At 55.7% G+C, this 26,744-nt stretch overlaps 1 protein-coding gene across 1 annotated transcript in view; it reads left to right on the top strand.

Annotated features, from left to right (window-relative positions):
* Positions 1 to 26,744, top strand: part of CCDC85C (coiled-coil domain containing 85C) — a 94,260-nt gene that overhangs the window by 47,033 nt on the left and 20,483 nt on the right. Inside the window, 1 exon segment of the mRNA XM_010353716.2 lies at positions 22,414 to 22,487. Coding sequence (XP_010352018.2) covers positions 22,414 to 22,487 — 74 coding nt within the window.

Raw genomic sequence — 26,744 nt, 5'->3', positions numbered from 1 at the left:
CTGCAGTGGCACGACTTTGGCTCACCGCAACCTCCGCCTCCTGGGTTCAGGCAATCCTTGTGCCTCAGCCTCTTGAGTAGCTGGGATTACAGGCATGCACCACCACACCTGGCTAGTTTTTGTATTTTTAGTTGTGACAGGGTTTCACCATGTTGGCCAGGCTGGCCTCGAACTCCTGGCCTCAAGTGATCCGCCCACCTCGGCCTCCCAAAGTGCTGGGATAACAGGCGTGAGCCACGTGGGAGCCACCTGTACCCTGGGCATTCCTTCTCTGAACCATTGTCTCCTTCCAGCCTGGCTTCACCTCTGCTGGGTCCAGGAGTGACTTGGTGAAGAGCCAGACACAGCTTCTGTCTTGGGGCTGGCAGATATTTAAAGATGGACACTAGATGACCCTTGTTTCTATATGGAGAAATAGCACAGACAGGGAGATGGGTGAGCTCATCTGTCCAGGGTCACAGAGTAAGCCAGGCAGTGGGCGAGGGGCCAGCATCCCTCAGGTGCTGGCCTTGTTAACCCAGCCCTTGTCTCTTCCTCCAGCCCAGAATAGCCTGGGCTGTACCTGGTAGACGATCTCTGAGACCATGTGCCCTGGTGAGTTAAAGCCTGGGCCTTGGGAAAGGGCTTTGGGTTCAAATCTCGACTATAGCACTTTCTGCTTTGTGATCTTAGATGAGTCTCTTCATCTCTGTAAACCTCAGTTTCCCCACTTTTCAATAGGAATAATTGCATTTTTCTCCGAAGGTTACCGTGAGGATCTGAGAAGGTAACAGCGGTAAAGTGCTTAGCAGAACACCTGCCACGTGGTTCTATAAATGGAGGTGAAGGTTTTTCTTTTCATTTGAAATAAACCCAAACTTACAGAAAGGCGGCAAGAATGTGTAAAAGGTGCCGACAGAGCATTCATTTTGATTTGCCAACTGTTTTGGCCTCATTGCTTATCCTTCTTGCTCTGTGGACTTTTTTTTTTTTTCTGAACTGTTTTAGAGAAGTTAGAGTTAACACACCCCTTTCACACGAAATACCTTGGCACACATTTCTTAAGGAAAAGGACATCGGCAGGGCTCCGGGGCTCACACCTGTAATCCGAGAACTTTGGGAGGCTGAGGCGGGCAGATTGCTTGAACCCGGGAATCTGAGATCAGTCTGGGCAACATAGTGAGACCCCAGCTCTACAAAAAAGTAAAAATAAAAAAAGTTAGCCGGGTGTGGTGACATAGGTCTGTGGTTCCAGCTCTTTGAGAGGCTGAGGTGGGAGGATTGCCTGAGCCTGGGAGTTCAGGGTTTCAGTCGAACCGTGATCACACTGCTGCATTCCAGCCTGGGCAACAGTGAGATCCTGTTGCATAAAAAGAACAAGAACTTTCATATAACATAGTGACAAAAAATGATCAATATCAGAACATTTAACATTGATACTGTTAATGCTTGTCCCAATATGATGCTCTAGAGCAAGTTTCTCTTTTAAGAGACAGGGTCTCATTCCGTGGCTCAGGCTGGAGTGCATTGTTGTTCACTGCAACCTCACCAGGGCTCAAGTGATCCTCCCGCTTTAGCCTCCCAAGTAGCTGGGACTACAGGCACGCACCGCCATGCCTGGCTAATTTTAAAAATGTTTTGTGGAGGCGGGATGCCGCTATGTTGCCCAGGCTGGTCTTGAACTCCGGGGCTCAAGTGATCCTTGCTCCCTGGCCTGTCAGTGCTGGGATTACAGGCGTGAGCCACTGCACCCCGTCTGAGTGATTGTTTTCTAATGCAGGATCATATGAGGTCCATTTTCTCTTTAGCTTTCCTTCATTTGGAACTGTGTCTCAGTCTTTCTTTACGTTGACATTTTTCCAACTGCATTGACGGTACAGACCGGTTCTTTGGTAGATCAGCCAATCGGGCTGTCTGAATGTTTCTGTGTCATTAGGTTCAGGCTGTGCGTTTTGGGCAAGAACAGCCCACAAGGGGCTGATCAGGGGCACCTGAGGTGTGCGTCTTAGGGTGTGACCTTGATCACTTGGTTTGGGAGGTTCCCCCATTGTAAGCTGAGCGTACAAATCTCTGTAAGTAATCACTGGTTTGCGGGAGGCTCTTGGAGATGTGCAGATGTCTCGGTCTCCAGCAGACAGACACGCGCGTGCCTCAGCATCCACAGGTTAGCTGTCTGGTGGTGACGACGCTGATTTTCTAACTTCTCCCATCCTTCCACCTCCTTCCATGTTTAATACTTGGCCTTCTCCTGGGAGGGCCTCTTCCCCTCTCCCTCAGTGACCTATGTATGGATGCCTTTTTATCAGCGTGGACTCAAGGATTTTTATTTCATCCAACAGGGCTGTAATTCCTGGTTCTTATTATCATTATTGCCACTTGGCCTGGGAGAAAAACGTGGCCGTGTGCCAGGCAGGAGAAGGGATTTGAAGGCCAAGATGTGTGTGCTCATAGGGCAGCTGTGGGGTGGGACCGGGGCACCTACTGTCACCCCGGCTATGCCACTGACTTGACCTGTAGCTTGGACAAGCTGGCGGACACCCAAGGTCGTCCTGCTGGCGGGACAGGTGGGGACAGGCTGACCTTTAAGGCCCACTTGTTCCATCCCATGAGGCTCTGAGGGCCCCTGCCATCCTCCTGCTGAAACCAGGAGTTGGCCACGGGGCAGTTCTCAGCAGCTGGGCTGTCACCTCTCACCTGTGGGCGTGATTACACAGAGGGAGGCTCCCTAGCACCCTGTCCCGCCCGCCTCACTTCCCGCAAGGCTATCCTCTGCAGGACTGAAGCCTGTTTGTTCTCATTAGTAACCAAACATTGACCTCATCCTGGCACTGGCTCTCCCCGACCTTCAAATCTGTTCTTGCTCATACCTTTCTTAAAGAAACACAGTCTTGTGGGCAGGCACCAGACCTGAGGCCCCCATGGGCCTGTGTCCATCTGTGCCCACCTGTGCTGCCAGAAGGGTCCTTGGAAGCTCTCAACTCCCTTCTTGTACAGACAGGCGCTCTGGGGCCCAGAGAGGGAAATAAACCTGTTCAGAGTCACACAGCAAGGAGGTGGTAAGACCAGGAGTCATGGACTCTACTCCACTCACTGTGGGTGCCCTGTGTCCCCTTTATGACGACGAGCTTCGAGGTGGGCCCTCAGGCATGCCCATTTGCTTTTCTGAGAGCCCAGTTAGGTGTTGATCCTGCAGAAAGGCTGGAGCAACCCGAGAAGAGGAGCTTGAGCCTGGGTAGGGACCAGGTCAGACCTGGGCCTGTGGGTGGTGGCTTCCCATTGACCGGGGTCCTCATTTGACAATAAGGCTAATGGTTCCTGCTGTCACCTGCTCAGAGCTGGCAACGTGCAGTGATGTGTGGGCTGCCAGCATGCACTAATCCCCCGCCTGCCTGCCACAGTGCTAGGACTGCAGATCACGCTGTGCCAGACACAGTCCTGCAGGAACCTGCAGAGGGGCATGCACACTCCGGTGCCAGACTCTTCTGCTGTGCCAGGCGGGCATACTCAGGTGGAGGCCTTGCCTGCTGCAGCAGCCAAGGCTGGATGCGGGTGTATCTCCCTAGAAACGAAGGACCTGGTTAGAGGTGCAGTGCCGTGGGGGGGCTTGTGTGCTGGGATGGCCACAGTCCCGGGCTTGGTTAGAGGTGCAGTGCCGTGGTGGGGGGCCTCGTGTGCTGGGATGGCCACAGTCCTCTTCAGTTACTGGAGCTGAGGGTGTGGGCTGAGGGCATGGGGCAGGGGACTGAAGCTGGGGTGGGTGACTCTGGAGAGTTCAGGCAGGAAAGCAGTGTGGACAGATTCATGGAGCAAGTGGAGCTGACCACACTGGGTGGTGGGGAAAGGGTCTGCAGCAGCTCTGAGAGCAAGACACAGCCCTGTCCCTCCCGCCACCCACACTCTCCCAGAGTGCAGAATTGGTGGCTTCCTGGGATGGGAGTGGCAGGACCCTGGATCCTCTGTCCCCCAAGTTTGAGCCCATCTCTCGAGGTCGTGGGGAGAGGGGACCGTCCCCAGCACAGCCCAGGGGAGCTGTTCCCGTGGGTGGACCCTACCCTCAGCCTCGGGTCCTTGCCCTATCCCCGCCGCAGGTACTCTGCCCAGCCCTGGGCTTCTGTGCAGGGCTTTGCATCTGTGCCCTTGGGGGCTTGGCATGTAGTCACTGAACAGCCTCCCTTCACGGAGGCGCTGCCCAGGCTGAGGGTTGCCATGTGTTCAAGAGCCATGCCAGACGCAGTGGCTCACGCCTGTAATCCCAGCACTTTGGGAGGCTGAGGCGGGCGAATCATGAGGTCAGGAGTTCGAGACCAGCCTGGCCAATATGGTGAAACCCCGTCTCTACTAAAAATACAAAAATTAGCCAAGCATGGTGGCACGCGCTTGTAGTCCCAGTTACTCGGGAGGCTGAGGCAGAAGAATCGCTTGAACCCGGGAGGCGGAGGTTGCAGTGAGCTGAGATTGCACCATTGCACTCCAGCCTGGGCGACAAAGCAAGACTCCAGCTCAAAAACAAACAAACAAACAAACAAACAAACAAACAAACAAAACACACAGGGAATTAGTGGCCCATGTGGGATTTGAACCTGGAGTTTGTGCTTGTGAAGACTTTGGAAGGGCCTGCGAGAAGATTGTGGCATTCCTTTCCCCATGTCCTGAGCTGCAGGGATCTGGCCTGGGTGTTCTGGAATCCTTCCAGCATCCTCTTGGTGGCCCGGTGAGGGGGCCTCATCCTTCCCATTCACAGAGGAGAACATGAGAGGCTCAGAGACGGTTAGTCACTGGCACGAGGTCACACAGCTGTAATGTGAGACCAGTGTTTCTGTGAATACAGAGAGGCCCAGCTGACCCCAGGCCTCTCCTCCCTTCTATCCAGCACTGCCAGGGGAAGCCTAGGGTCCTTCTCCCATTGAGGACCACACCCCCAGACCATCCCCAGTGGCCGGGGGTAACCAAGTCCCTGGCCAGCAGGACAATGAGCTCCTGGTCTGTTAGTCCTATTTTGGGTCACCCAGTGATGTCATGGTGCCAAGAGCCATGCAGGAAGCACTGGGATTTCCAAGCCTTGCCCAAGGTGAGCAGGTGACCCTTGAGCCCCGGAAGCTTGTGGCCCCCTTGGGGGGAGAAGCTTGGGTCCAAAGGGTGATGATTCCAGCTGCATTTCCTGGGTGAAAGGCAGCCTGGCCTGTGGGTCATTGGCAGCTGAGCACGTGAAGTGGTGACAGGACGGGGAGGGTCTGGGTGGAGGTTGGCTTGGCAGCGCCTCCCGCACCTCAGATACCAACAGCTCTATCAGTGCCAGCACCTTCAGTTGGCTGGGCCCCTCTCCAGAAGGGACTGTCAGGGTGCTGGCCTTCCCTCTGGGAGCTCTGGAGAGCCTGACCTGGTCCCACTGGACTGAGGGGGCACTGAGGCTTGGGCAGAGACACTCCTGCCCAACACGCAGCCAGCCCAGACCTGATGACTCTGCCCAGGCTCTCTCTGGAGCACCGCGGAGCTCAGGGCTGCACCTCCCCCTCCCTGCAAGGGACTGGTCCTGCCTTGCTGGGGTCAGTCTCATGAAGGCCCCCACAGACCCCTGTGGAGGGCAGGTGTGTGAGCCTCCGCAGAATGCTTGGGCCATGGGGCAGGATTGCAGCACCCCTAGCAGTGTGGCCCAGGTCCTGCCTACCTCCTCCCCAGTGGTGTCGGGGCAGCTAGAGGGGGCTCACAGCCTGGTCAACCATGGGGCGTTTTGGGGGACAGGCTAGCTGAGTGTGGAAGGAGCTTCGCCTCCTCCACTCCCTCCTGAGCCTCCCACCTGGGCCCCCAGGTTCAGGGTTAGTGCCTACCCTTGAGGCTTTCAGATGAGACCTCCAGGTGGTCTGGGACCAAGGCCATCCTCCTTGGCCTCCTCTTAGCCTCAGGTCCTCACTGCTCCATAGGCCCAGGGCCTGGAATTTATTTTTCCTCTGCTTTCCTTTCTTCTTTTGGGACCCAGCTGCTGTTGCTGGTCCCACGTGTCTGCTAGTATCCGGCTCGGGCTGTCTCTTGAGCCCTGTTCCCTAGAGGCTCTGACCTAGGGAGGGGGCTTGTTGGGGAGTGGGAGGCTGAACCTAACTGGGGGACTCCAGTATCAGCCTGGACTCACCTGCCTGCTGCGTGCTTACTCACTTGTTCACTCACCTGCTCACCCATCTGCCCACCCACCTGCACACCCACCTGCACACCCACCTGCACACCCACCTGCACACTCACCTGCTCACCCATTTGCACTCACCTGCACACTCACCTGCACACCCACCTGCTCACCCACCTGCACACCCACCTGCACACTCACCTGCACATTCACCTGCTCACCCATCTGCACACTCACCTGCTCACCCACCTGCACACTCACCTGCACACCCACCTGCTCACCCACCTGCACACCCACCTGCACACTCACCTGCACATTCACCTGCTCACCCATCTGCACACTCACCTGCTCACCCACCTGCACACTCACCTGCTCACCCATCTGCACACTCACCTGCAAACCCACCTGCACACTCACCTGCTCACCCATCTGCACACTCACCTGCTCACCCACCTGCACACTCACCTGCTCACCCATCTGCACACTCATCTGCTCACCCATCTGGCCACCCACCTGCACACTCACCTGCTCACCCATCTGCCCACCCACCTGCACACTCACCTGCTCACCCATCTGCACACCCATGTGCACACTCACCTGCTCACCCACCTGCTCATTCACCTACTCACCTGCATACTCACTTGCTCACTCATTCACCTGTTCACCTGCACACCTACCTGCTCGCTCATTCACCTGTTCACCTGCTTGCTTATTCATCTGACCTTCCCCCCACTGCCTCCAATCCCATGTGGCCTCTGGCAGGATGCGCATACCAGTGGTATGAACTTGGTGGTCAGTCTCTAGTGTCTGTCTAGCCCCAGTGCTCCGTGCACACTGTGACCCTTACCCCACCCCAGGACTCCATTAGGGCTGGGAGGGCATCTCTTCTGCCGCATATGGAATTAACCTTGGTTTGTCATTTTGTCACATCCAGCTAGTGGTTCCAGTACTTCATGCTCTACAAAACCTCAGCTTTAGAATAGAGAAGAGGTCATGTGCTGGATGGATGATACCACACTGGCTTCGAATCGCCTTGGAGTGTGCATGCCCACACTGGGTAATGTTGGCAGTAATGTGCTAGCCTTTGCTGGATTGGTGATGGAGGCTGGTGCCAGCAGCTTGGTCGAGCTGGGCCCAGGTGAGCAGTCGTGCATTGGAGGAGGAGTGTGGCCTGGGCACCCCAGGCCTGTTATGGTACTGCTGTCCCCACGGTCAGCTGGTGCTGGTGTCTCGGCTCCGAGGGCAGCGTGCAGGTCTCAGCTTGCCCTTCGTTTCCATCAAGGTCAGACAGTTAGGGTGTGAGCAGTCAGGGAACAGGGCAGTTTTTGTGAAGCATCCGCTAAGTTCAGGTCCTGTGCCAGTGCTTTCAGAGCTGGTCTTCTCCTAGTCTGCACTGCAGCCTCCCAAGGTTGGGTTTTTATCTCATTTGTAAGTGAAACCGAACCGAGGCTCAGAGTGGCTAAGCAAGCAACCTGAAGCCACACAGCTGTGACTTTCAGTTCTTGTGTTGGTTTCCTATGGCTGCTGTCACACATGACTACAGTCCTGGTGGCCTAAACAACACAGATTTATTCTCTTACAGTTCTGGAGGTCAGAGTGCCAAAATCAAGGCGTCAGCAGGGATGCGTTCCCTTCCAGCGGCCAGAGGGGAGAGCCCGCTTCCCTGTCTCTCCAGCTTTTCCCCTTCCCCATCTTCATAGCCAACAGTATTACACTGGCCACCCCACCATGGTCACATCTCCCTCTGAGCTCAGCGGGGAAAGGCTCTCTGTTTTTAAACATTCATGCAGTTAGACTGGGCCTGCCTGGATAATCCAGACTAATCTCCTCATTTCGAGTTCCATGACCTTGATCTCATCTGCAGAGTTCCTTTTGCCAGGTCAGATAGCATTCAGAGATCCTGGGGATTAGGGTGGGGGCATCTTTGAGGGGTTGTCATTCTGCTGACTACGGTTCACAAGCCCAGGCTGAGAACTTTATCCAGAACAAGGCCCTTGTGTTGTTATTTGGGGAAACTGAGGCCCAGTGTGTCATGGAGGGCACTGCCAGGGCTGGGACTCCTGACCCAGTTTCTTCCCCCACACTACACTGCCTCTTCTGAACAGAAATCGCAGCAGCCCTCACGGGCACACAGCTTGTGTTGTTTGCATTGCTAGGCACCAATTATCTCCTCTTGCAACATGCCCTGCGCATGAAAGGAGCTGGTCCTTCTCCACGGCTGGAAGAATGTGTCCTCCCCAGGACCCCTGGGAAGATGGCACTGTTAAGCCGGGCTTGTTGATGATCATTTCAGTCAACAATCACCCTGCTGTTAGTTTTATGTGAAACGCGGGAAGGCCAATTTGCTGTCCTCAAACTGAGCCTTATCTCGCTTCTAACCGGGCGGGTCCACACCGCTCTGCCTAATTTCGGAGACACTGCCTTGCAGGAGATGCAGTCACGTTCCTGTCCTGCCTTCTGAGTCCTCTGAGTTATTTGGGCCTCCTGCCCTCATTTTTCCGGGGCCTGGGAAAGGGAAGGGACTTGTCCAAGGTCACAGAGCAGGTTGGGGCAAAGAGGGGGCCTGCTCTGTCCGCTGTGTGCTGATGGGGGGCTTCCTACTGCCAGGCAACTTCCTGCCTTCCAGCTGGATGCTTGTGAACCCCTTGTCTCCCCAGGGCTCTCAACTGCTGCCGCTGGGCTACTCCCACTGGGAGTGGGTGTCACCCAAGGAGGTCACTGTGGGGATGTTTGTGGGGTTTCCATATGCAGCCCAGGAATGCGGACCCAGGGAAGAAGGGGCACAATATCAGGAGTTGCCAGCATCTTTTCTAGAATGGCTGTGTTGCTGCCCAGACTTTCTTCCTTTAACTTGCTTCTTCTTAAGAATAGATACAAAGCAATAAGCTTGGAGAATAATGAGACAGCGATTACTCCACAGCCCGCCTTTATCACATTGTCAGCAATGAAGCATTTTAGCTTCAGATCTTAGCCTTTTAAGAAATCAAGCTTGGCCGGTGAAGTAGAGGCACCCTGTGTGTCATCCTCCTCCCTCCCCCACTTTTCCCAGAGAGAGCTGCGGCCCGGAATCGGAGCTCAGCATTCTCGTGCAGTTTTTAAAAATTCCTCCTGCCTGGGAAGCCTGTAACAACGTGAGGATGCTTTGCAGGTTTTCAGACTTTATGGAAATGGCATCGTGTGTGTGTCCCTCAGTGACTTGCCCCCATCCTCATCATGGTTTTGAGATGTATTCCTATGGATATGTGTGACTCTATTTGGTTCATCTTTTTGTTTTGGTTTGTTTTTTTTCTGTTTGTTTGTTTTGTTTTGGGTTTTTTGCTTTTTTTTTTTTAGAGATGGTCTTTTTTAGATTGCCCAGGCTGGACTCACACTCCTGGACTCCAACACGCCTCCCGCCTCGGCCTCCCGAGTGGCTGGGACTACAGGAGTGTGCCCCTCTGCCTGGCTCTTTTTTGTTCACGTTTATCTCCCTACAGTATTTCTTTGTTGGGTTAAACCACAATTTGTCTGGTCTCCTGGGGAGGACATGTGGGTGGTTTACAGTTTTCACTAGTACAGCTGGTGTTGGCAGACCCGGTCTTGTGCCTCTCTCGTTGGGCGCTTGTGCTGGACTTTGTCAAGGGTGTGAGCATCTTCAGGCTGCAGGAAACTGCGCCAGGCTGTTCTCTGATCCACGGCGCCGATCATCAGCATCCCCTGTGCGGCCCGTTCTTACGTGTGCGCTGTCACACAGCATGACCACTTTTTACTCTCCGCCAATCCAGTGACGTCTCATTGTCGGAATTGCTGTTTCCCTAATGACACTTGCGGCTGGGCATCTCCTCACGTACTTGTTGGCTACCCAGGTTTTGTCTTTTGTGGCTCTCCTCTTCCTATACCTCCCCCGCTTCTCATGTATTTCCTTAATGATGTTAGGGATTCTGCGTATGATCCTTTGTCTGGGAGGGGACTTACACATGGCTCCTCCCGAGTGGCAGCTTGTCGTCCAACTCTGCTCACCTAGCTGCTCTCTGGCAGCGTTTGTAATCCTCATATGGTTGGGTTTCACGGTCGTTCCCTTCATGGTTTGTTCTTTCTGTTCCTTGATTAAGAAATCGTTTTCTACCTGAAAGCTCAAGTTTTTATTTTTATTTCTTTAAAATGTTCTCTCTGTTTTAAAATAACAGCTTTATGGAGATAGAATTCACAAACTAAAAGTATGCTATATGTATATGTATGTGTATATATGTGTGTGTGTGTATATGTGTGTGTGTGTGTATATATACACACATATACACACAAATATATATGAAAGTATGCAATTCCATGGTTTTCTTTTTTTTTCCTTTGGGACAGAGTCTTGCTCTGTCACCCAGGCTGGAGTATAGTGGCGTGATCTCGGCTCACTACAACCTCCACCTACTGAGTTCAAGCAATTTTCCTGCCTCAGCCTCCTGAGTAGCTGGGACTACAGGTGCCCGCCACAACACCCAGCTAATATTTGTCTTTTCAGTAGAGACGGGGTTTTGCCATGTTGGCCAGGCTAGTCTCAAACTCCTGACCTCAGGTGATCCGCCCGCCTCAGCCTCTCAAAGTGCTGGGATTACAGGCGTGAGCCACTGCGCCCAGCCAATCCAGTGGTTTTCAGTATAGTCGCAGAGTTGCACGCTCATCACCACTATCTAATTCCCGATCATTTTAGTCATCCCAGAAAGGAACTCCATTTCCTTTGGCAGTCACCCTCTGTCCCCTCGCCTGCACCAGCCCTTGGAAACTACTCATCTACTTTGTTTCTGTGAATCTACCTATTCTGGACATTTTGTATAAATGGAAACATATAGTATGTGATCCTTCGTGTCTCACTTCTTTCTTGTAGTATAAGAAAAGCCCAACTTTTTTTAATTGTATTATTTAATTATTTTTAGAGATGGGAGTTTGCTATGTTGCCCAGGCTGAGGTGCAGTGGCTATTCACAGGTGTGATCATAGCACACTACAGCTTTGAACTCCTAGCTTCAAGTGATCTTCCCATCTCAGCCTCCTGATGAGTTGGGCCTACAAGCATGTATCACCATGCCTGATCTCAGAAAAAAAAGTTTAAAATTAAAAAAAAAAAAATCAGCTGGGCGCGGTGGCTCATGCCTGTAATCCCAGCACTTTGGGAGGCTGAGGTGGGCGGATCACAAGGTCAGGAGATAGAGAACATCCTGGCTAACTTGTTGAAACCCCGTCTCTACTAAAAATACACAAAATTAGCCAGGCATGGTGGCGGGCGCCTGTAGCCCCAGCTGCTCGGGAGGCTGAGGCAGGAGAATGGTGTGAACCCGGGAGGCGGAGCTTGCAGTGAGCTGAGATTGCACCACTGCTCTCCAGCCTGGGCGACAGAGCGAGACTCTGTCTCAAAAAAAATAAAAAATCCTAATGGGGTCTCGCTATGTTGCTCAGGCTGGTCTCTAGCTCCTGGGCTCCAGCGATCCTCCCACATTGGCCTCCCAAAGTGCTGGGATTACAGGCGTGAGCCACTGTGCCTGGTCAAAATAGTTTTCTCACATAGAACTCTCTGACCTTCCTGGAACTTTTTCTGTATATGGTATGAGGCTGAGATGGAGTTTTACTGTTTTCTGGGTGGACAGCTTGCTGCTGCATCCCTGTTCATGAAGCACTCTGTTCTTTCCCTGCTGGCACCCGGCCACGCACCAGGTGTGTGGGTCTCTTCTGGGCTTCCCCATGCCCCTCCACGTGGCTGTGTTATCTTTTCTGTAGAGTCTGGTGCACATAGAGCTGTCTTCTCTGAACTCCCATGGTCCTAGGAATCCTACCACCTGGCTGGTGAGGATTTATTCTTGTTTTCATTGCCTCAGTGAAACGTAGTCCAGATGTGTTGCTGCTGCCAGATGGAACCGCCCAGAGCCCCTCCTTCTCTTGCTGCAGGGCCTTGGATTCCCACCGCTGCTGCTCACCGCTCACCGCAAATCAAGTGCCTTCCCTGAGCCGCTCTCCCAGTGCTGGCTGTGATGACCCAGCCATGCCTGGATTTCCCTGTTTCCCGAGCCGCCTCCACCTGCTGCACCTCCACACCTCTCCCATGCCCCCTCACTGTTCTTACCGACTCTGTTGGAAAGCAGTCTCCGGGGCAGAGCTGTGGGGGGAGGGCATCATCCTGGCCCCCCAGCTCTTCCCACAGAGCCTGGCACTTGGTAGAGATTTGGATGACATCTAGTGATGAAAGCAGCCCCCATGCACTTTCTCCTGAAACCAGCAAAGGTCTCCCCTTTATGCTACTGGGGAGCTTGGCACCTGCATTCTAGGGCTCGGTAAGGGTTGTTTATTCTCCCCCCATGCAGACTTCAGTCCTGTGCGATTAGTTGCATCATAATCCCTCTCGCTTTTGTTGCATTTGCTTCAGAGTTCAGCCACTAATTAATAGTCAGGGGTAGGAGGGTGCAGGATCCCTCGGAGATGGAGGCTGGGAGCTGGATGATTGGAACAGTGACTACAGAGCTGCGTGTTAGAATCACCCGCAGGGCGTTTAAAATGCAAACTGATGCCCAGGTCCCTCCCCTAGAGAGTCCAATTCAGTTAGTCTCAGGGGAAGAGATCAGATTTTAAAAGCTCCCCAAGGAGCCAGGAGGGTGTACCTTTCAGCCTGATGCTGGGAGCTGCAAGCTGAATGTGGTGTGACCGCTATCTGGTGAGATGTCGCTCCCAGGCAGGACTAGCTGACATCTGCACACAGTCCGGATCTATCACTGATTCCCAACTTTAGCAGTGAAGTTGGGGTTGGTGGGGGAGTGTGATGGGCATTAACAGTGCTGGCACCTTCACTGTCTGCTGCACACACACAGGTCAATTTCCAATGCATGCAGGCCTTGAAGGCACAGGGAAGGAATTCTTTTCCCCTTGTCCCCATATTTGAAGCAATTACACAATTTTCATTTGGCTTGTCAGGCTTTCCAAGCAGCGGATGGAGAAATGAGTTTGAGTTTTGGTTTGAGAACACTGGTGGTTCCCGGGCAGATCCAAAGTAGGGCACATTCTAGATGAACTGAGCTGGAGCGGGGCTTTCCATTCAGCTGCTCCCTCCAGATTTCAGTGTCTTGAGAAGCCTCATGGCTTTTCCTGGAATTAAATGCTGGGTGCCCAGTGGCCCCTGAAGCTGGGGAGAGGCAGGCAGCCGATGTGTGGGAGTCCCCAGCCCAGAGCAGAGTGGCCCAAGAGGGGGACAGATGGCACTGAGAGGACAGGCATGCGCTCACTGGGGAAGGCTGACTGGCCAGCACGAGGAGATGTCATTCTCATTAGGGCAGCCATTTGTTTTCCTCTTCTCTAGCTACTTTTCTTCCCCTGTAGGTACTGGGAAGCTTGTCCTTGGCATGTTTGATTTCTAATCCGGCTGTGGGAGTGTGAGGTGGAGGGTGTGGAGCTCTAGTCGTGGCAGCTCCGTTTTTGCATGCATCCGCGAGGTGGGACTTTAGGTTCCCATGATCCCACATCTCCGGGCATGGAGGTGGATCTCAGGAGAAGCTGGTGCCAGCCTGCAGGCCACGTGTGACCTGGCGAGGCTCAGAGGCTGTGGGGTCTTTGGCTCAGACTGAAAACCTCACTAACATCAAGTCTTTTCACATCTGAGGCTGGGCGCTTATCTGGTGCCCTTGGAGGCGAGGTCCTGGAGGAGAGATGGGTCAGGAATAATGGAGTTCAGAGTGATGCTCCCTGGAGCCTGGGCCCCGAAAGTTGCCTTGTGTCACGAAGAGAATTTCTGCTCTGGGAGAGGAGGGGAGTCAGGCTGTTTCCCAAACCCCATCCCCTGCCTCAGTGGGTTGTCTGGAAGAGCCCTGGTTGTGGGAACACACACACACACACACACACACACACACACACACACACACACACACCCTTCAAATTTAGCCCTGTTTTTATGAGTTCTGTGACTGGGTGGTTATGGAGCCCCTTGGAACCTCGATCTCTTTGCTGGGGGAGTAGGTAAAAGTTGCTGTGCCTCCTTGCCAGGCAAAGCTTAGAATGAGCATTCCTGATAACCATGGTGATGACGTCTTGAGAGGCCCAGGGTCAGTGCGCCAGAACCCCAGGGTTGGTGTGGAAGCTGCGAGTTAGATGGAGAGAGCCTTGGGTGTAGACAGACCCAGGTTCAAACCCCAGCCCTGCAAGGTTCCCACTGGGTGACCTTGGCCTTGCCTGACATCTCTGAGTCTCAGGCACCTTGTCAATAACACAGTGGTAGCAGTGACAGGATGTCCCTCATCAGCCTGGTGTGATGGGCTGTGCTCAGTGTGTGCTGGCGTATGGTGAGCACTCCGCAAAGTGTGTGTGTGCGAATGGGAAAGATGCTTCTCTTCTCTATGCCCCAAGTGGATGGGAGAACTCTTTCCCATGCCCAGGGCACTGGAAGGCATCGCTGAGCTTGCAGCCAGCTGCCTCGGCCTGTAACACCCAGCATGCCCATTTTTGGGCTGTGGGCACTGAGGCCTGCCTGACTCCATGCAGCCACCACCAAAAGCTGTCCTCACAGGAACCCAATGCCCCCCTCAGCCCTCTTGCCTTCATCCATAAATAACACCCGTTTCACATTCAACCTGCCCCTCCGAGAGCTGTGTTGCCTTCCAGGAGCTGGTGTCAGCTGGGATTGGCATGGCCACTGATACTAAGGGGCACAGCACAGGTGTACCTGGACCTGTTGTGGCTCCACCTCCCCGCCTTTGTTCAGGGTGTGTCCTCAGCTCTTACGTGCCTTTTGTCTCCCCATCCTCACAATCTGTCTGTCAGAGTCCTGCTTGCTCTTCAGTGCTCAGCTCGAGTGTCACCTCCTTCAGGAAGGAGGCCCCGATTTCTCCTGGTCAGCACACCCCTGTTCTCTGCCTCTCTCTCCTGGGCTGCGCCTCCTTACTCCACTCTTTGCCTTGCAGTAGATGTGGTTATTCTTGCAGCTCCTTCATTAGGCCAAGGGTCCCTCACAGGAAGGGATGTGCCTTTGACCAATAATGTACTGACCCTGCCCCCACCCTCTACTGGTCCTGTGGGTGGCTGGCTTTGTGACCTGGGGCAGACTCATCTACTCTGAGCATTCCTTTTTTTCCTTTGTAAGATGGGGTTCTGCCTGGCAGGGTCCTGCGGAGATTGGGGGAACAGAGTTGGCTCTTCTGGAACTGGGGTAGGTAAGCAGCTTCCTGTGCCACACTGGAAACCTTCATTGTTCCAGAGGCTCCTGCCCGAACCAAGACTGTTCAGCCGCTGCTTTCTCTCCCCCTATTATGGGGAACTCACCACCCCACTGGTAGCCTGGACTGTGATGAAATTGATAACTCTCCTTTTGGGTCTCAGATTAGAGGATTCTCTGCTCTACAAGAATTTCAGTCCTTTGGTGACCCTTTGGAATGCTGGGATCCAGGGAGTAGGCAGGCCTGGAGTTGTGCTGTCTCCCAAGTCCCTCGAGAAGATGGGGCCATCCCCAGGCGCTGCTGGCTCAGCTCACAGGGTTCTTTGGTGAACCCATACAAGCAGAGTGCCCCAGGCCTTGCTGGGGGAAACCTGGAGGTGCTCATGCATCGGAGGTGTAGGGCAGCCAGGAACATGCAGCTGCAGGACCTGCTGGGCCTGACATGCGGGCAGTGGCTACCTCGGGATGAAGCAGCAGCCAAGGGCTAGTGCCTGCTGGCTAGGACAGGGCACTGCAGGATGTGTGGCCAGTGTGGCCCTTCTGTTGTCTCCAGCCCAGGATGGGTGGTGCTGAGCCAGAGGGTGGGGAGGACTGCCTGGGAAGAGGAGGCCGGCTGCTTCCCGGAGCCTCCAGGCCACCACTCCCTGGGTCTGTGGCTGCCACTTTGCCTCCTTGACCCTCAGTTTCTTCATCTGTACACTGGAGGCCTGGTCACCTGCCTCACCATGAGGAATGTTGAGGACTAATATGTGTAAGGCACACGATTGCTGTTCGGTAGATGAATGCAGTTATGGACGGGTTTTTCTGGAATCTGCATCTCTGTGTCCCTGGTGCTTGGAGCTCCCCACAGCTGGTGGCTCTATGGGGCGGAAGGGCCTCATTAAACCAACACATACCTCCCGCAAAGTACAGAAACAAGGTGCAAAGGTGCACCAAGTAACACAGGCAGGGCAGGGCCAGGGAGAACCGCGCTCCAGGCTCTTAAGCCAGTGCTCTTGGTACCACCAGCTGTGGGGCTCATGGAGTTGCTGGGCATGAGCCCTGATGGAGGCCCGCGGCTTGGAATGGCCAGGTCTCCCGCTAATGACCTGCCACAAGCCTGCCTGGCCCCAGACCTTGCAGAAATTGACCAGGGCTGGGAAGCCATGCTGTAGGGCCTTGCGCAGGGGGAGGGGCTGGGAGGCAGACCTGGGAAGGGTGTGCAGCAGCTGGAGAGTCCGGCTCTGTGTATCACCAGGTGTCACCATGTGTCCCTGTGTGTCACTGCAACTCCCTTGCTCCCAGCCTCCACCTTCTCTGGAGAGAGGATAAACCATATTTTCTCCTGAGTGGTTGCAGACACTATTGACACCCAGCCCCGATCCCTAGGCACTAACTGCTTCTGAGCCCATGGCTGTATTGCCTGCTGGCACCTGCAGCTCTGCCTGGGAGCCCTTCCTCTCCGCTCTCCTCTTGGGCAGTGCTGGGACATTAATACTTCTGGTGAGCCATTGGACAGGTGGAGTGACTGAGCCCTAGAGCTCACTGGCAGGGTGGACACCCCTTCCACTGGCTCCTTCCCTTCCCTGCCTCCCTTCTCTACCCCTCTACCTGGGCTTCCTGGGGTTGCCTCCCACGTAACCCACGTGAAGTTGATTCCTCCTCTCTGAGTCTGCACCCACCCTGAGATATAAGATCATGGGGAGGTGTGCGTGAGACAGGAGCATCAGGCACCGCAGAGTCAGATGCAAGGAACATGTGCCCAGAGCCCCGGATGCTTTGCCCCCTGTAGCCTCAGCAGCTCCTTGTCTGGGGTTCCCCAGCTTGGGGTGTGGGGTGCTGTGTCACATGCATGGCTGAGCACTCCTGAGGAGCTCATCACAGCTACTCCTGCTGGTGGGAGCTGGTGGGGCGGAGCCAGGGAGGTAGCTGAGAACAGGTCCCTCCAGGGATGAGTTCCTATTAGGGCTGCAGACATTTTTCTGGGGGCTGACTGTGCCAAATGCTGAGCTAGGGAAGGAAGGTCACAGAGGTGGTGATGGGACGTGGCTTCTGGCCCCCTAGTTCTTACTGTCTGGACACAGCAACGTCTGGAGGGGAGGTGGAGGTGACATCATCTTGCCAGAGTGAAAACCAGGCCAGGAGGGGCAATACCACATAGCCCCTGCCTCACAGCTTTCCAGAAGGCCAGTGAGCCCTGGTCCTAGTGGCAGGACCCAGCGCAGAGTGCCTGGGATGGAGCCAGCACAGCGCCAGTGGGGAGGGCTTGGCAGACCTGCAGGGTGTGTGACTCCTGCCTACCGTGCTGCACAGCTTCCCCCCACCTCCTCCTCATGGGAGCAAGGGATCCAGGAAGAGGGCGGGGTGAGGAGGGCTCAGGTCTGGCTCCTGGACACAAGAACATTGTAGAGAGACACCCTCCTCCCCGGTTGGCAGCTGGATAGGGAATCCCCCAGAATTGGTCCGATGGCCCCCAGAGGGGTTAGGGGAGCACCCAAGGGGACCCCTTGGCCAGGCCAGCCCAGGGTCACCTCCCTCATTTTGCCCTCAGGCAGCCAAGCTGGGAAATGATGTCCCCTCCCCTGTGGCTCCAGCGCTCATTACTGTAAACCCTGGGATTAATTTAATTACATGCTCATCTCCAAGAGGCTGGGGCTTGGCACGCAGTGGGATCACGAGTTTTGCCGGGAAGGATAGTCCTCCCCAGGAGCTGGCCCTGCCCGGGGTCTTCTGCTCTCCAGCCCCCACCTGGGAGTGCCCAGATCACTCTTGTTCTTCCTGTCTGAAGAGTGCCTACTCCTGACCCAAGGGTGACTGATGCCTGGCTCACTGGCTCCTGGCAGTCTGGAGAGCTCTTCCAGGGAGCTGAGTGTGGGGAGAGGGTCAGGGTGGTGGGTTTAAAATGTCAGTTGCTTCAGTGGGTGGCCATGCATGTAATGTGAAGGTGCAAGAGTTTAATCTGTTCTCCCTTTTCTTTTTTTTAAGACAGAGTCTTGCTCTGTCTCCCATCTGGAGTGCAGTGGCGCAATCGGCTCACTGCAACCTCTGCTTCCTGGGTTCAAGCAATTCTCCTGCTTCAACCTCCGAGTGGCTGACATTACAGGTGCCCACCACCATTCTCAGAAAATTTTTATATTTTTAGTAGAGACGGGGTTTCACCATGTTGGCCAGGCTGGTTTTGAACTCCTGACCCCAGGTGATCTGCCCACCTCGGCCTCCCAAAGTGCTGGGATTACAGGCATGAGCCACTGCACCTGGCCATTCTTTTCTTCTGAAAGAAGGATTTTAGAACTAGATTAGAAGTCGATTATTTGAAAATTAACAAGAAACGATGTGAATAAATAAAAACCCACTGGTTCCCTCAACTGAGCAGCCGCACAGTCAGGATTTCTGCGGACTTCCTTCCTGAACTCACGTCAATGCGTGGATGTTTTTAAACGTCGCAGCCGTTGTGCATGTCATTTTGTGTCCAGTTCTTTCCACTGGCATTTTAAGTGTTTTCCATACTGTTTAGGAGAGAAACTCTTTCTAAACATCATTGTAATGATGACAGGGTAGAACCCTCAGCTGTTGTTGGACAAATAGTTATTTCCAGTTTTGGCCACTCTAACAGTCTGCTTTCTTCATAATTAGAATTAATTTTTTTTTGAGATGGAGTCTCGCTCTGTCACCCAGGCTGGAGTGCAGTTATGTGATCTCAGCTCACTGCAACCTCCGCCTCCTGGGTTCAAGTGATTCTCCTGCCTTAGCCTCCTGAGTAGCTGGGATTACAGGCGCCCGCTGTCACGCCCAGCTAATTTTATATTTTTATTAGAGATGGGGGTTTCACTATGTTGGTCAAGCTGGTCTTGAACTCCTGACCTCAGGTGATCCACCTGCCTCAGCCTCCCAAAGTGCTGGGATTACAGGCATGAGCCACCACACCCAGCCTGGAATTAATTCTTTCTTTAGGATAGATTCCATTGGAATTACTGGATGGTCTAAAATATGTTTTAAGACTGTTATATTGTTATTTTGAAATTTAAAATAAAAACCCAACAAAGCCCGGCGGTCTGCAGTGTATGTTGTTCTGCATAGCTGCCTGGGGTTTGAGGGAAACCTGAACAGATGGGTTTGTCAGGGGCAGCCCCTTGGTCTGGGGTCATGGGTGTGTGGCCACCTGTCTGTGCCTACAGGTGGCCCAGTGTGGGGGATGGTGGCCTGTGGGCCCTGAGGTGAGGTGCTGGCTATGGGCAGGTGGGGCGTTGCTGGTGACCTGTGGGATGGCCTGTCTGCGTCCCTTCTCCTGATGCCACCTGCCAGCCTGATCACTGTCTTTAACCCTTCCTGGGAGGTGGGTGTGAAACCCCAGTTGTATCTGAGGGGGCGGACTGCTCAGACTGGAGCAGGGGCACCCAGCGAGGGTGCTGAGGCTGATGGGGCAGCTGCGGACTCGGATTTCAGCCCACCCCTCCTCCGATTGTGGGCTTACCGAGAGGGAAGTGCTGGGAGCTAGCTCCTTGCTCACCCTGTGGGAACCAGCAGCAGGAGGCGGGCGGCTGAAAGTGCACCCACCTCCTGAATGGTTCTGTGGCAGTGAAGGGCAGAGGACAAGTTAGTGCCCGTCTTGGGCTGTTGGTCACACACAGTGGCTGGGTCCTCCCTCTGGCTCAGGGCTGCCCCCGGGAGCACTGTCCCATGGGGGTGCTGTGGTGAGCAGGGGCCCTGTGGCTGTGCCGAGGATTGCACTGCAGAGAGCCTTCGGGAGAGCGGTGTGACTGGGAATGGCATCTTCTTTCTGAGTCTCTGCCAGCTTCTTTGCAAGGCTGAGGCTGTCAGCTCTGCCTAAGGCGGCCAGAAACACTGGGTCCCAAAGACTGACCTGTGGGGTGGGCCTGGGTGGTGGGGAGAGGGGCTGGAAGGCTCACCTGCTGGTGGTGGGAACACTTTGTTCCTCGTGGCCTCTGCACCTGGAAAATGAGGATGGTGGCTGCTTGTCCTTTGCAAGGCACCAGATGCAGGGGGCACCACGTGTCCCACATGGGACAGCGGGCTCCCCCCACCCGACTGCACCCAGAAGGAGACCACACGTGGGTCTGTAGTCTTTGGAGCGTTCTTGTCCTAGCTCTATCAGAGTGAGGGAGCTGGAAGGGTCTCTGCAGTTTACTTGGTCACTGTTTCCCGGGACTGTGTTCCAGGGAGCCCTCCTGTTAGTGGGGTATAGGACATGAATGTTTGGGGAGCCTAGGCTGCACCCCATCTTTCCGTGCTCAGAGGGACCCAGCACAGCCTGAATGCTGAGGCCTCTTGCCATCACACCTCTTTGCTTGGGGTGGGCATGGGAACTGCTTGTCAGGGTTGACAGAGTGATGAGTAAACTGAGGCCAGGGAAGGAGGGATCAGGGCTGGTGAGGTGTGAGCCCCCGAGGTCATCCTGAGGGCAGGGGTGGCCTGCCTGGCAGGGCGGGGAGGCTGGGCCTGGATGGGGAGCCGCCCTTCTCTCCTCTCTAGAAGGCCCCACATTCCTGGGAGGTGACTGGGCTGCAGGAGGAGGGGAGGCTGTTTTGCACTCTTCCCCAGCAGTGAGTGTGTCCGGGCGGGGCTCCAGTACCCGCTCCTGCCTGTGGCTGGGCCAGTGGCTCTGCTGGGCCCTGGGCCTGGTCCAGGGCTGAGTAGGGGGCTCCCAGGCATCCTGTTATTGGCATGCTGGGGGTGGACAGATGCTTCATTGGTCCTGTGGTTGGCATGGTGGTCCTGGCTTGTCCCCAGCAGCACCCAAGCCCTGGCACCCCCAGGCATGTTAACAGCCTGTGGATTCCATCCCCAGCCCTGAGGTGGTGATGGGGACTAGACAGCTGGCTGTGTGTGGTCAAAGGGGCTGATGTCTCTGCTTCTGCAATCGAGGTTCAACGGCACGAACCTGGGAAGACCCTGCGTCCTGCTGTTGGGTGGGCCGGTGGGTGGACAGCCATCGGGGTGGATGGCGTCTGGGCTGGCATCTATCAGGGCCAGGTGATCTCTGGGGAGAGGTGTTAATAGCCCATCCCTTACCAGGTGACTTCGTGGCCCACAGGGGTGCTTGGGACAGCCTTGCCGCTCCCTTGCCTCCTTCCAAACCTGCTGTCGCTGGGTGGTCCCCCGGCTGGTGTTCTGTGTCTGTCCCGTTCCTGCCTCTCCTCCCTTCCCCCAGCCCTCTGCCCTGAGGGTTTGCTCTGGGCATCCTGGGGGCTGAGCTGACTCCCAGCCTGGGGGGAGGCAGGACCAGGGATGTGGGATGGTTGGGTGTGGGGGTGGGGATGGGATATTTTTGTGTTTTCCTGATGTGACTGGAAAGCAGGGTCAGTGGTGAGGGTGGGTGAATTTCACCCTGCACCAGAGGTCTGCACAGATTGGGCTCCCTTGGCCTGAGGTCAGAAACTGGGGACACGTGACCGGGCGGTTCCACAGGGTTCTTGACTGTCGTATGGGGAAGGTGGCTGCTCACCTGCAGCCTATGCTGCAGGCACGCATCTCCTTTGAGAAGTTCCTGGGTGACGTGAAGGATCCCAGATGCTGACTTGGCAAGTTCAGGAGACTGTTTCCCCACTGTGTGTGGGGGGGCTCCCTGGACCGCGACCCTGGGGTGGGCTGTGACCTGGCTGTGTTTATGAGAGCTCCATTTGAGCCTGCAGCATCTTGGAAGCTGAAGGAATTGCTCCAGCGCAGGCTGGCGAGGCCACCCGCCCCTCACCTTTCCACAGGTCCTGAAGGTCCTGACAACAGCTCAGAGGCCTACAGCGAGGGTGGCGGGTGGTCCTGCAAGGCTGGCCTCTGTGTGTCATGCCTTGGTGTCAGGTGCTCTATGGCAGGAAGGCTTTGGCCACAGGCCATGCTGTTTCCGGAGGGCAGATGAGGGCAGGGGATGCTGGGGTCTCACCTGGCTCTAGGGTGGGACTCCTCAGACCCAAACCTTCCATGCCAGGCCTGGGGCCAGTTGACTTTTATAATTTCATGCCTTGCTGTCAGGTGCCCTGTGGCGAAGGGCTTTGGCCACAGGCCATGCTGGCTTCCCAGGGCTGGTGAGGGCAGGAGGGGCTGGGGTCTCACCTGTCTGTGGAGCAGGGCTCCCTAGACACAAGCCTTCCATTGCAGGCCTCGTGGGGCCATTGTGGTTGCACTGGAGACGGAGTCTGCTGGAGGCTAATGTCCCCCTTCCTCTTGTGTCCTTCCAGATCCCTCATCCACCTACATCAGGCAACTGGAGAGCAAAGTGAGGCTGCTGGAGGGTGACAAGCTCCTTGCACAGGTAGGCCGGCTGTGGGTGGTGCTGCCTTGAGGACCGCGACCCAGCGCCCACCCCTCCAGCTCACCCAGGGCACCCTTCCCCTTGGGACCCATGCCCTCCCCCGACCTTCTCCCACTGCCACCCGTCACCTCCTGGAAAGTGGGGCGAGGGACCTAACCCTGGCTCCCACACCTCTGGGCTTCCCTCCACCCATCCCTCCATGCTGACTGCCCGGTATGCGAGCTCCTTGGGGCTGGCCCAGGGCCTGAGAGGGTGGACAACAGCCAGTTGGTGAAGACATGGGCTGCTTCACTCCTCTGGCAGACGGGCAGATCCAGGCAGGAGATGGGGCAGACTTACATAGAAGCCTCCCTGCCTCTGCCATGCTGGACTTACTGGCCACTTCCTCCCTGAGCTGGGGTCCCCTCCTCCCTCCTGGGCCCGGCCTCACCCACAGACAGATGAGGCTGCTACCCTGTGCAGAGCTGGGCAGCAGGGGCACAGTGTGGGAGGGGTCGGCTGCAGGGGGTAGGTGGGGTTGGATAAGGGGCTGTGTGTCTTGAGTGTGGCTGGAGCTTGGAGGGGACGTGTGACTGCCAGGACAAGGGCTTTCCCTGCTGCGGGTGGGGCAGGCATGGGGGCTGCCAAGAGGAAGCTGTGGGCAGTCTCGATTGGGTATTGGGGGCGAGCTGGCTTGGCGGCCCCTCAAGCTGCTCACTCCCCCAGCCTCCAAGTCCTCGTGCGCATCCCTGGCTTCATCCCAGTCTCCCTCTTCCTGCTCTTCCCACTGGGCCATGAGCGGTCAGCCTGGGATACCCAAAGCGTTTCTCTGGGAACCAACCACAGGGATGGCTCAACTGCCTGGCCCCGTTGCTAGGTGACCAGCCAGGCTTGGTGCCCAGTGCCCAGCTCAGGAATTCCATGGCACCCTCTCTGCCCACTGGGTAGCTGCAGGGCTCACGGGCCCTGCAGGGAGCACAGCTCCCACTGAGGTCATCCCCTCGTCTTACCCCTGCATGGGCCGTGGGGTAGGTTCCCAGGGCTTGGTGGGACTAGCAGAGTACATGTTCCCCATTTGGCCTCTTGCGAACTCTCCTCCACCCCGCTTCCACCCGCCCCCTCCCCGCAACATACATGTGCAAGTGCATAGCCAAGCTCTGAATGGCAAGGCTGGCTTTTGTAATTTCATGCCTTGCTGTCAGGTGCCCTGTGGCGAAGGGCTTTGGCCACAGGCCATGCTGGCTTCCCAGGGCTGGTGAGGGCAGGAGGGGCTGGGGTCTCACCTGTCTGTGGAGCAGGGCTCCCTAGACGCAAGCCTTCCATTGCAGGCCTGGTGGGGCCATTGTGGTTGCTAAGGAGGGTGTGTGGGAGCTGCAGGCAGAAGTGACACCAGGAGAAGGTCGTGGCTCAGGGACCTTTGCTTTGGAGAAAGTCCCCATGCAGTGTGTAGGAGAGGGAGTCCTGCCTCTGGGCGGTGGCAGGGGGCTGCTGCTCTGCAGAGTGAGGGCCAGGACCATGCTCTGGTGGCTGAAGCTCGGGTTCCCGGGTCAGTGACTTGATGCGTCTGCCCTGATCTGGAGTTTCTTTGTCTCATTGTTCCTGTGGAGAAGTGGGTTGGAAGCCCCAGCTCTGAATTTGGGATGCTGTTTGCAGTGTTCTTCTTTGTTTGTTTGTTTTTTTTGAGACAGAATTTCGCTCTTGTTGCTCAGGCTGGAGTACAATGGTGTGATCTCAGCTCACCGCAACCTCTGTGTTCCAGGTTCAAGTGATTCTCCTGCCTCAGCCTCCCAAGTAGCTGGGGTTACAGGCATGCGCCACCACGCCCAGCTAATTTTGTATTTTTAGTAGAGACAGGGGTTTCACCATGTTGGTCAGGCTGGTCTTGAACTCCCGACCTCAGGTGATCCTCCCGCCTCAGTCTCCCAAAGTGCTGGGATTACAGGCGTGAACCACTGCGCCCGGCTCTGCAGTGTTATTTCTATGAGAAGTGTGTTCCGCAGTCCACCAGAGAGCAGCTCATGGTCCTGTTTCCACAAGGACAGGAGTGTGCCTGACCTCTTGGCCCCTGCAGGCCACGGTGTCCCACTGGAAAAATACACCCCAGTTCCTAAGCATGCACTTGCAGAAAACCTGCACCCAAGTGGGCTGTGGAGGAGCAGCCCTTCTTCCTGCCTTCCTTCCTGGGGTGCTTCTGGTCTCACAGGGGGCCCTCCACCATAAGTTGTGTCTGCCTGCCCTGCACCCACCTGTGCACAGGTGGAGGTGGATGGGAGCTTCAGCCTTGAGCCCCAAGGATGGAGTGGCTGGCTCTGCCCAGGGCTCTCTCCCTCCCCAGGCCTGCTGCCACCTGCTCCCTGGGGGTAGCAGCAGGGCTCTGTTCACATCCTCATCCGTTGGCCAGGCCTATAGGGCACCAACATCAGATCCTGCTGACTGGGGAGCTGCTGGCCCTTGCCTGGACGCAGGCTTGCTGGCTGCAGGCAGTTGGACTGGAATTTAGGCGCAGAAACCTGCTGTTGCCTGCTTGTTGTTACATACAACCAGGGTGCGGAACTCAGACATCATCAGTGCAAAAAGGGTTCAAAATGTTTCGTTTCCTTAGCAGAAATTTGCTTTCTCCCCAAATGATGCCCAGTCAAGCCATGCTGCTGGAGTGGTGGCTGAAGGAGCTTGTATCTCTGTGTGGTGTGGCAGGAGGGCACCCACCCATCCCTAGGTGCTTTCTCAGCATGGACTCTGCAGCAGGCAAAGGTCTTGCCCCGGGGCTCCCAGCAAGTGGTGTCAGGGCCATACCCAGCACCGTGAAAGAGGGCAGATGTATGCTGCTGGGGCCTTGGCCCCTGGTGCTTGCATGGTCTCCTCACCCTGTCCCCGTGCTGCAGTGGAGGCCCCTGAACCTCATAACTAAGGCTCCAGGAGCTGGTGGCATCCCCAGAGGCCACTGCATCAGCAGAACCAGAGGAACCATGGCTGGGTGTGGTGGCTCACACCTGTAAAGCCAGCACTTTGGGAGGTTGAGGTGGGCAGATCGCTTGAGGTCAGAAATTTGAGACCAGCCTGGGCAACACAGTGAAACCCCGTCTTTACTAAAAATACAAAAATTAGCCTTGTATGGTGTCACATGCCTGTAATCCCAGTTACTTGGGAGACTGAGGCAGGAGAATCGCTTGAACCGGGGAGGCGGAAGTTGCAGTGAGCCGAGATTGCGCCATTGCACTCCAGCCTGGGAAACAGTGAGACTCCACCTCAAAAAAGAAAAAACGGCCGGGCGCAGTGGCTCAAGCCTGTAATCCCAGCACTTTGGGAGGCTGAGACGGGCGGATCACGAGGTTGGGAGATTGAGACCATCCTGGCTAACATGGTGAAACCCCGTCTCTACTAAAAAGTACAAAAAACTAGCTGGGCGCGGTGGCGGGCGCCTGTAGTCCCAGCTACTCGGGAGGCTGAGGCAGGAGAATGGCATAAACCTGGGAGGCGGAGCTTGCAGTGAGCTGAGATCCGGCCACTGCACTCCAGCCTGGGCGGCAGAGCGAGACTCTGTCTCAAAAAAAAAAAAAAAAAAAAAAAAAGAAAAGAAAAAAGGAAGAACTAGAGGAGCTGGGATCATGGGCAGGGGTCCTGCTGGCCATGGAGGAGGGCACTGCTGTTCTGAGCCATGCAGGAGAGAGAGACAAAGAGGCAGGGTGAGGGAGGGCCTGGCTCTCGGCAGCAGTGGGTCCCAAGCCCGCCTTTGGATTCCTGGGGCAGCATCAATGGCACCAGCTGTATGGGGATCCTTAGGCCACTTTCTCTCCCAGGCCTCTGCTCGACTGAGAAGTGGGCACTCATTCACTTCGTGTGTAACTGACCACCTACGTGGCCCTGGGGATGCAGGGCTGGCCAGGCAGAGGCCTGCCCTCAGGGAGCTGGCAGGCCAGTCTCACCCTTGTTCCTGCTTGACCACCACCTTGTCCAGCCTGCAGGACCCACATGCACAGAGAGGCCCCTGGAGGATAGGGGAGGTGAAGAGAGCTTGTGGCAGGGCCCTGCCCGCGAGGACAGTGGTGGCCCCGTTCTCAGGGAGGCACCAGGAAGATAGGGTTTACTTAGTCTCTGTTCTCCTGGCCTCCTGTCTGCAGCCCTCCCTGACTACCCATAGGAAGCCTGGTGCTTGCCCTGAGCTCTCTCAGTCCCTGGGCTGTCCACCTTTGCTGATAGGGTGTCATGACCTATCCTTGTGGATCCTGGCCCTCACCCCTGTGGGACTGTCATCTTCTCCAGGACAGGGCTGCAGGGCCT

Source organism: Rhinopithecus roxellana, chromosome 5, assembly GCF_007565055.1.
Source record: "Rhinopithecus roxellana isolate Shanxi Qingling chromosome 5, ASM756505v1, whole genome shotgun sequence".
NCBI lineage: Eukaryota > Metazoa > Chordata > Mammalia > Primates > Cercopithecidae > Rhinopithecus > Rhinopithecus roxellana.
Note: the sequence above shows the minus strand (reverse complement) of the source record. Positions and strands in the feature narration are given on the sequence as shown.